Source organism: Heloderma suspectum, chromosome 2, assembly GCF_057233095.1.
Source record: "Heloderma suspectum isolate Gila_16-S chromosome 2, 16-S_ref, whole genome shotgun sequence".
NCBI lineage: Eukaryota > Metazoa > Chordata > Lepidosauria > Squamata > Helodermatidae > Heloderma > Heloderma suspectum.
In genome coordinates this window covers 368,224,686-368,233,854 of record NC_139459.1, presented here as the reverse complement: position 1 = coordinate 368,233,854, position 9,169 = coordinate 368,224,686, and the positions used below count along the sequence as shown (strand labels likewise).

Here is a 9,169-nt window from a genome sequence, read left to right as displayed (position 1 = left end):
TCTTTAGATCTTCTTCGCTTTCTTCCATTAGGGTGGTATCGTCTGCGTATCTGAGGTTGTTGATAATTCTCCCGGCAATCTTAATTCTGACCTGTGATTCATCCAGCCCGGCGTTTCTCATGATGTACTCTGCATATTAGTTAAATAAGCAGGGCAACAATATGCAGCCTTGTCGTACTCCTTTCCCAATTTTGAACCAATCGGTTGTTCCATGTCTGGTTCTTACTGTTGCTTCTTGACCCTCGTACAGGTTTCTCAGAAGACGGGTAAGGTGGTCTGGTACTCCCATCTCTTTAAGAATTTGCCACAGTTTGTTGTGATCCACACAATCAAAGGCTTTAGCATAGTCAATGAAGCAGAAATAGACGTTTTTCTGAAATTCTCTTGCTTTCTCCATGATCCAGCGAAAGTTGGCGATTTGATCTCTAGTTCCTCTGCCTCTTCGAAACCCAGCTTGTACTTCCGGTAGTTCTCGGTTCACATACTGCTGAAGCCTAGCTTGTAGGATTTTGAGCATAACCTTGCTGGCATGTGAAATGAGTGCAATTGTACAGTAGTTTGAACACTCTTTGGCGTTGCCCTTCTTTGGAATTGGAATGCAAACTGACCTTTTCCAGTCTTGTGGCCACTGTTGAATATTCCAAATTTGTTGGCATATTGAGTGCAGCACTTTAACAGCATCATCTTTTAGGATTTTAAATAGCTCAGCTGGAATACTGTCATCTCCGCTAGCTTTGTTGTTAGTAATGCTTCCTAAGGCCCACTTGACTTCACTCTCGAGGATGTCCGGCTCAAGTTCAGTGGCCGTACTATCATGGCTATCAGGGACATTCAGATCTTTCCTGTATAGTTCTTCTGTGTATTCTTGCCACCTCTTCTTAATCTCATCTGCTTCTGTTAGGCCCCTGCCTTCTTTGTCCTTTATCATGCCCGTCTTTGCACAAAACGTTCCCTTGATATCTCCGATTTTCTTGAAGAGATCTCTAGTCTTAGAAAATCACCAAAATAATGAAAACTTCCCATCCTTAATAAGCCAAAGCACGGTGCATACATTTTCACCAAAGTTTTAGAAAAATATGATTTTGCCTTTTCAAAAATTGGAGATTTACCATTTCTCCCCTGTATGAGTTCTTTGATGCAGAGTGAGGTGTTCCTTCATCCTGAAGCTCTTTCCACACTCCAAACCACAATATGGTTTCTCCCTTGTGGGAGTTCTTTGATGACAAGTGAGATTTTGATTGTTGCTGAAGCTCCTTCCACACTCCAACAATGATTTGATTTCTTCCTTAGATATATGAAGGCCCGGAAAAACCCGGAAAAATTTGGTATAAAGGGTTTTTCCTCGTTTTTTTCTGAGGACTGTTTTTGATTTTTACGAAACACTGGAAAAAATTTGAAAAGCTTTGGATTATGAAATACTTTCTCTTATAATTTAAAACAAAGTATTTATATATTGTTACCCAGTCTTTACTCCCCATAAAATGATTTCTAAAAACTATTAAGTTTTTAATTAGGAATACTTTTAAAGAAGGACTAGAGATGTAAAACGTCTGGAAATAATGAAGCCATGGGGAAAAATATTTTTATAATCCTCTCTGTAAGATTCTCAGCATACTTAGTTCTTTCATTCATTATTAAAATTATTGATCTAAACTATATTTTACTGGTAGATATTTATGTTCACTTTCCCAACATGTAAGTAGAATCACCATTGTGCATTCTTGACATTAAATGTGCATTCTTGACAGCTTCAATTTTGTTCTATACAGTCCTGTGTTTCTGATGCTATAGCTGTTATTTAATGGAGTTCTAATATATTCAGACAATAATTACAAATTTACTGAGTTTACTTTTTAAAGTTTTAAAATATAATGACAATTTTATGAGCAAACTAAGTCATACATAAAATAACCTTAGGAACAGAAAGGCTGCTTTATGTTCCTAAAGGAGTCCTCCCCAACCTGGAGCCCTCCAGAAGTTTTGGACTACAGTGCCCAGCATTCCTGACTACTGGCCATGTTGCCTGAGGCTGAAGTCCAAAATATCTGGAGGGTGCCAGTTGGGGAAGGCTATCTCAAAGCAAGAAAGTGACTTCAGATCTGTAAAGAACACCAAAAAAAAGTAATGCTTATTTTTCAATTTTTCTAAAAATTTCCAATTTTTCCACAACACCCCCCCCCCCAGTTTTTTTCAATGGCCTCAAAATTTCCAGAAGTGTTAAGTCCCTATTTCTCCCCTGTGTGAGTTCTTTGATGAAAAGTGAGATGTGTCTTCTGACTGAAGCTCCTTCCACATGCCAAACAATGATATGGTTTCTCCCGTGCCAGTTTTTTGATGAAAACTGAGATGTGTCTTCTGATTGAAGCACTTTCCACATGCCAAACAATGATATGGTTTCTCCCGTTTGAGTTCTTTGATGGCAAGTGAAATCATGATTGTTCCTGATGCTCTTTCCACACGCCAATGATATAGTACATCAGTAGCTTTCGTCCTACCTCATGAAATCACATTTCAAAACTAAAGGATAGGTATTGCACATAGAATCCATTAGATTTCCTCTGCAGCATGAAATACATCTGAAAACAGTAGAGTACTGGCACCATTCTAGTTTTAGAATGATACGGAGCATACATGGCATAACTTCGACAGCAGTTGCTGCCACAGGCATTAATGGGGCAGGAAAATCTTAATAACTTTTGGCCTGCTTCTTAGAACCCCATTAAATGAATGACAGCCTTCCTTCTGTAATAACCCAGCACACGATGCATAGGTTTTGACCAACGTGGGACAAAAACATATGATCATACGTTTTCAAAAATTGGAGATTTACAGTCTCTACCCCGTGTGATTAGTTTGATGTTGAGTGAGATGCTTCTTCTGACTGAAGCTATTTCCACACTCCAAACAATGATATGGTTTCTCCTTTGTGTGAGTTGTTTGATGCCGAGTGAGATGTTCCTTCCTCCTGAAGCTCTTTTCACACGCCAAGCAATGGTACGGTTTCTCCCTTGTGTGGGTTCTTTGATGTTTAGTGAGATTTGTCTTTGTTATGAAGGCCTTTTCACACTCCAGGCATTTATATGGTTTCTCCCCTGTGTGAGTTCTTTGATGAGTTGTGAGATCTATCTTCCGACTGAAGCTCTTTCCACACTCCAAACAATGATATGGTTTCTGCCCTGTGTGAGTTCTTTGATGTTGAGTGAGACTGATCTTCTGACGGAAGTTCTTTCCACACTCCAAACATTGATATGGTTTCTCCCCTGTGTGAATTCTTTGATGACGAGTAAGAGTGTTCTTCTCTCTGAAGCTCTTTCCACACTCTAAACAATGGTATGGTTTTTGCCCTGTGTGAGTTCTTTGATGTCGACTGAGATTGATCTTGCACCTGAAGCTCTTTCCACACTCTAAACAATGGTATGGTTTCTCCCCTGTATGAATTCTTTGATGCTGAGTGAGAAGTTCCCTGTCCCTGAAGCTCTTTCCACACTCCAAACAATGGTATGGTTTCTCCCCTGTGTGAGTTCTTTGATGTTCAGTAAGATATTTCTTCCAACTGAAGCTCTTTCCACACTCCAAGCATTGATATGGTTTCTCCCCTGTGTGAGTTCTTTGATGTTGAGTCAAAGTGATCTTCCAACGGAAATCCTTTCCACACTCCAAACAATGATATGGTTTCTCCCCTGTGTGGGTTCTTTGATGTTCAGTAAGATTTTTCTTCCAACTGAAGCTCTTTCCACACTCCAAGCATTTATATGGTTTCTCCCCTGTGTGAGTTCTTTGATGATGAGTCAAAGTCATCTTCCAACGGAAATCCTTTCCACACTCCAAACACTGATATGGTTTCTCCCCTGTGTGAGTTCTTTGATGTTCAGTAAGATTTTTCTTCCAACTGAAGCTCTTTCCACACTCCAAGCATTGATATGGTTTCTCCCCTGTGTGAGTTCTTTGATGTTGCGTCAAAGTCATCTTCCAACGGAAATCCTTTCCACACTCCAAACACTGATATGGTTTCTCCCCTGTGTGAGTTCTTTGATGTTGAGTCAAAGTCATCTTCAAACGGAAATCCTTTCCACACTCCAAACATTGATATGGTTTCTCCCCTGTGTGAGTTCTTTGATGTTGAGTCAAAGTGATCTTCCAACGGAAATCCTTTCCACATTCCAAACAATGATATGGTTTCTCCCCTGTGTGAGTTCTTTGATGCTGAGTCAAAGTCATCTTCCAATGGAAATCCTTTCCACACTCCAAACATTGATATGGTTTCTCCCCTGTGTGAGTTCTTTGATGTTGAGTCAAAGTCATCTTCCAACGGAAATCCTTTCCACACTCCAAACATTGATATGGTTTCTCCCCAGTGTGAGTTCTTTGATGTTGAGTCAAAGTCATCTTCCAACGGAAATCCTTTCCACACTCCAAACAATGATATGGTTTCTCCTCTGTGTGAATTCTTTGATGAGAAGTAAGAAATTTCTTCCAACTAAAACTCTTTCCACACTCAAAACATTGATATGGTTTCTCCCCGGTGTGAGTTCTTTGATGTTGAGTAAGTTGGTCCTTCTTCCTGAAGCTCTTTCCACACTCCAAACAATGATATGGTTTTTCCCTTATGTAAGTTCTTCGATGACAAGGGAGATTTATCTTGTGACGGAAGCACTTTCCACATTCCAGGCATTTATATGGCTTCTTCAGCGTGTGAATTTTGCAATGAGATTTAACATTTGATTCAAAATTGAAAGTTTTCCTACACATATACAACCTATCTTTTTCTGGTCTTTGGTGTATTTTTTCTTGGATTGTGATATCATGGGAGCCAGTGCCCTGAGAAGCAAAGGAATTCTTCCTCCTACTGCAATTTGCTTGAGTTTTCCTTCCCTGCAGTTTGCTATTTTTACATTTTTCTCTTTTCAGTGACAGCCCACATAGTTCTCTCTTATTCTCCCTTTCCCTCCTGTCACCTCCTGAAACGAAAACATGAAATTGGTAAAAGACTGAGGTAGCCATAGGACTTCAGACAATTGAGAACCCTCCATTAATGATTTTGATAAAGGGAAGAACTGAAAAGACCTAGATGAGATGCATTTCTTACCATGGAAATTCCCAGCTCAGGTGTTCAAAAAGGAATTTCTGAACCTTTCAGGTAAGAAGGAATCCTGAATCGCTGCAGGTTCAGCACCTCCTTTACTGAGCACTCCCAAATTGTCCACTTTTGAGATGACTCTGGCAAGCAGTTGTCAGAACCCCATTGTTTTTAGCCCAGAACAACTCTTGTCACCACCCAGGAATCTTCCTTTAACTGCTTTGGGGCTCTGTAATATCAGACCTGGGTCCACACGACTGAGCCCTCCTTGGTCTCCTGGCCTGTCCACTATCGGCTGGATTCCACCTGCGGTTCAGGGCATGGCAATCCCCGGAGTTGTGTTGCTCTCTGGCAGAGAGAATCGCTCCCTTTCCCATCCATCCTCCCCAGCTGAGGAGGATATAATTTGGCTGTCTCTGGGTGAAGAGAGACTCCAATTTGAGAGAAAGAGACTGAGAGAGAAACAGCTGGGTTTGGGTTCTGCTACGTTCATTTTGGGGTGCTGGCTTATATGGCGGGTCAGTTCAGTGTTTGTATTTGTTGCAACTCTTAATGTTTCCTGGTGAACTGAAAGAAGGGATCTGGGGGTGCTGAAAGAACTGCACATGCCCCCCTCCAAGTGGAGTGTTAATTATTTGATGATTTTAATATGACACGGTGTATCCTATTTTATTTTTTTAATTCTGCCTTCTGAGAGCGGTTGCCTAAAAGACAGCCTCAAAATGCTAAATAAATGCGTAATACTGGATATGTGCACAAAACTGCTAATATTATCTTCCTCATCATTATTGCATTTGAAATGCAACAGAAACATTATCAGGAAAACAGGGATCCTTACCCAGAGAGGCCACGATCCCACAGTTGTCCTCCATGGTTTGCCGGTGCAGGGCTCTCTGGTCAGGATCCAGCAGTGCCCACTCCTCCTCCGTGAAGCACACGGCAACCTCCTCAAAAGTCACCAGACCCTGGAGGAAAAAATAAAATGTTTGCTTCTCGAGGAGAGCATAAAGTGAAATGGGCTGGGGATTATACTGAAGGATTTAAACTTGCTTGCTCTGAAAACCAGTTGCTGGGGAAACAAGGGCAAAAAAGAGCTATAGCCCCCTGTCCTCCTTGTGGGCTTCCCAAAAGGCATCTGGTCAGCCATTGTGAGAAACGGGTTGATGGACCAGAGGGGCCTTTGTTCCCATCCAGCAGGGCTCTCCTTAGGATCTTTGTTTGCGAGAAGGGAAGCTAAGAATACAGGTTCATTTCGGCCCGAGGAGGTGAGCAGGGAACAGATGGATCCAGGCTGCCCCCTGCCTGTGTTCGCAGTGATCCTTCTGCCTACCTGATCCGGTTCCACTCCATTACAAAGAAAAATAGATGCCTCAGTATCCATTCCAGGTGTCATTCCAGCCCCTGCGAGAGACAAAAGTAATGGGAAGCCAGGAGTCCATGGTGTCTCAGAGACGGAGATTACAGTCCTACCCGCCTCAGAAGTAAGCCCCTTGGAACACAAGAGGACTTACCGCCAATTCAGATAGATAGAATTGCACTGGAAGTAATGCAATCTTAAGTACATTTGGGCGTTACAATATATACGCCTTATCTTCAATTTGCATGTTGGCAGTTCAGTTGGGTAAAAATGCGTATGTTCCCCTTTGTGCTCTTAGCTACAAATCACACTGTTGGTTTCCATGTCTAAAGTCGTCAAGTGTTGAAAAATAAACATAGTTTTGAATTGTGGAAAAGGCTGGAGACAAGCGTCTTCTCCCTGAAACGACCTGGGGCGGGGACATATAAGGAGCCCAAGGTTCTCTTCTCCAGAGAGCAAGGCCAGGTTGAACTGCGCCCACCCCATATTAATCCTCACCCTGCAGGGCAACATGTCCAGCCCCATCCTGCCTGCTCCCTCTTCGTGGGGGGCTCTGCCTGGTGTCTGATGGAGCCTGCTGTGCCGCAGGGAAATCGGGTCCCACTTCTGCAAACAGACTCTGCACCTGAAACAGCAATGAAAATGTTGGGCATGAGATATGGGGGAACCGTCCGTGGGTGGCTTCCAGAACAGCTTGTGCACTTAACAGAGTTTTAGACTATCGCCCCTCACATTCCCATCCCCTTGGGTGAAATACTCTCACCTGCTGCTGTTCCTGCTTCTCCTCTTCTGCCTGGCTCAGGAGGAAGCCTTCTGCCAGGGCCACCGCCTGGGAACTGGTCTCCGCTCCACATTCGCTCACCCAGCTCGCCACCTCCATGGGCAGGACGGCCAGGAACTGCTCCAGGATCACCAGGTCCAGGATTTGGTTTTTGGTGTGTCGCTCTGGCTTCAGCCACCGACGGGAAAGATCGTGGAGTTGGCTGCAGACCTCTCGGGGCCCCTCAGCCTCCTGGTAGCGAAACTGTCTGAAACGCTGGAGCGGCAGCGGCACGTCTGAGCTGACCATGTCCTCACCTAGGATCTTCTGCCCTGTCCTTTCCCAGAACTCCCCACTGCTCCTGGCATTCATGGCATCGGGGTCTCTTTGTGCTTCAGGGCCAGCGGAGCCTTGCTTGGCCATCTTTGACCTGTGTTCCAAAAAAACTTCAAAGAAAGTCTGCCTTGTTCTGTATCTGGGCAAAGACTGCTGTACGAGGCAGTGCTACCAAGGCTCTGTAAAGGCAGAACATGGTTCTGTTCAAGTATTATTACACTGTCAGGAAGAGATGAAATGTGCAGGGCTGCAACAGGAAGCAGTCTTGTCCCAGAAGGAAAGGCAGGCAAATGCCAAGACTGAAGGAGAAACTAGAGACTTTGAGAAGATCCTGAACCTGAGAGCCACTGAGCAAAATCCTTCACTTGCGCGAGTGTCAGAACATGTCTCCTCCCCTCCCCGCACACAGGTCCATCTCTCACCATTCATCCCCCTAAAACTACATTTCTTCTCTCGGCCTCTCTCTTCCCTGTTCTTCATCCTAAAGCTCCCAACTACACACCCCCTCTGTGACACCTTCTGCTGCTGCCATCTTCTCCTTATGCCTCTCTTTCATTAATCTACCTTAAAATTGGTGTAAATTAAGGCTGTCAGTCCTTCATGGAAAGCGTTGTTGATTAGCCATCTCATTTTTTAAGGTCAATGTATTAATCAACAGAATTCATGAATGCATACAATCTAAAAATTCTGATGAACACATTCATTTCTCTTTACTTTAGGCAGACATTGTTTTACATTATACAATTTAAAAGGACCCATAACATTTCTCCCTGATTTTCTTAGGTATACTGCCTCAGCAGATGGAGGCTCCATTCATAACTATCTTAGCTAGGAGCTGCTTCACTGGAACAGAGCAAGTTTTGTGCCCCACAGTAATCTCGAGTCACTGCTCTGTTGGGGTTTCTTTTTTTTTTGTTCAGACTAACACCACTTTTCATTCTCTCTTATTTCCCCGCACCCCTTTTTCTAATTCAGTTATTATCAGCTTTCTCCTCCTTCTCAAAAGGACTCCTCCCCAGCCGCCTTCCTCTGTAGTACTGCATCACAGGGTTGGCCCAAGATCTTTTGCTGCCTTTAGCAAAGAAAATCCCAGCGGAAGAAGAGTCGCTGGAACTATGTGTGAGTTTTCCTCCCTCCTTCCATGATATGAGCTAGTCTGTAAGGCAAGACACCCTGAATAAGCCATTCCTGAATGAGCGGAGATTGCAGTGAGCGATCAAACCCTTTCCTTCGCTCCCTGCCACGGTATGAGCTCCCTTGACCGTGAGTGACTGACTGTGTCTCCAATTTAGTGAGAGTCGGTCTCTGACTGTACCTTGGAATTTGGCAGTGCCTTTCGTTTCTCGCAACCTGTGGAGACCTCCTGATTGTTTTCCTATGTGTCCTGGTGTGAATTGAGGATGGGGTCAGATTCTTCCAAAGAAATTCCACAGCCCCCAAAAGGGACACCTGCAGTCTACATGTGCAGGAATTACGGACCTTACCCAAAATTACTTGTGCTTACCCAAAAGCATGGAGATAAGAATATGAAGTTTTGCTTCTTTGTAGCAGCCATATTACAGTGCAACATTGTTCCACTATATTTCCTGGTGCTTTGCTGCCTGATCTTTCTAAATGTATCCATTATGATGGTTTGAAA

General features: G+C 43.5%; 1 protein-coding gene across 1 annotated transcript in view; it reads right to left on the bottom strand.

Annotated features, from left to right (window-relative positions):
- Window positions 1-1,464: 1,464 nt before the first annotated feature.
- Window positions 1,465-9,169, bottom strand: part of LOC146355952 (uncharacterized) — a 52,245-nt gene continuing 44,540 nt past the window's right edge. The window contains exons 19-23 of the mRNA XM_084829987.1: window positions 7,198-7,624; window positions 6,933-7,059; window positions 6,408-6,478; window positions 5,916-6,042; window positions 1,465-4,958 (exon numbers count right to left, since the gene is read on the bottom strand). Coding sequence (XP_084686113.1) covers window positions 2,836-4,958; window positions 5,916-6,042; window positions 6,408-6,478; window positions 6,933-7,059; window positions 7,198-7,624 — 2,875 coding nt within the window. The 3' untranslated portion in view covers window positions 1,465-2,835. The remainder of the gene's footprint in view (window positions 4,959-5,915; window positions 6,043-6,407; window positions 6,479-6,932; window positions 7,060-7,197; window positions 7,625-9,169) is intronic.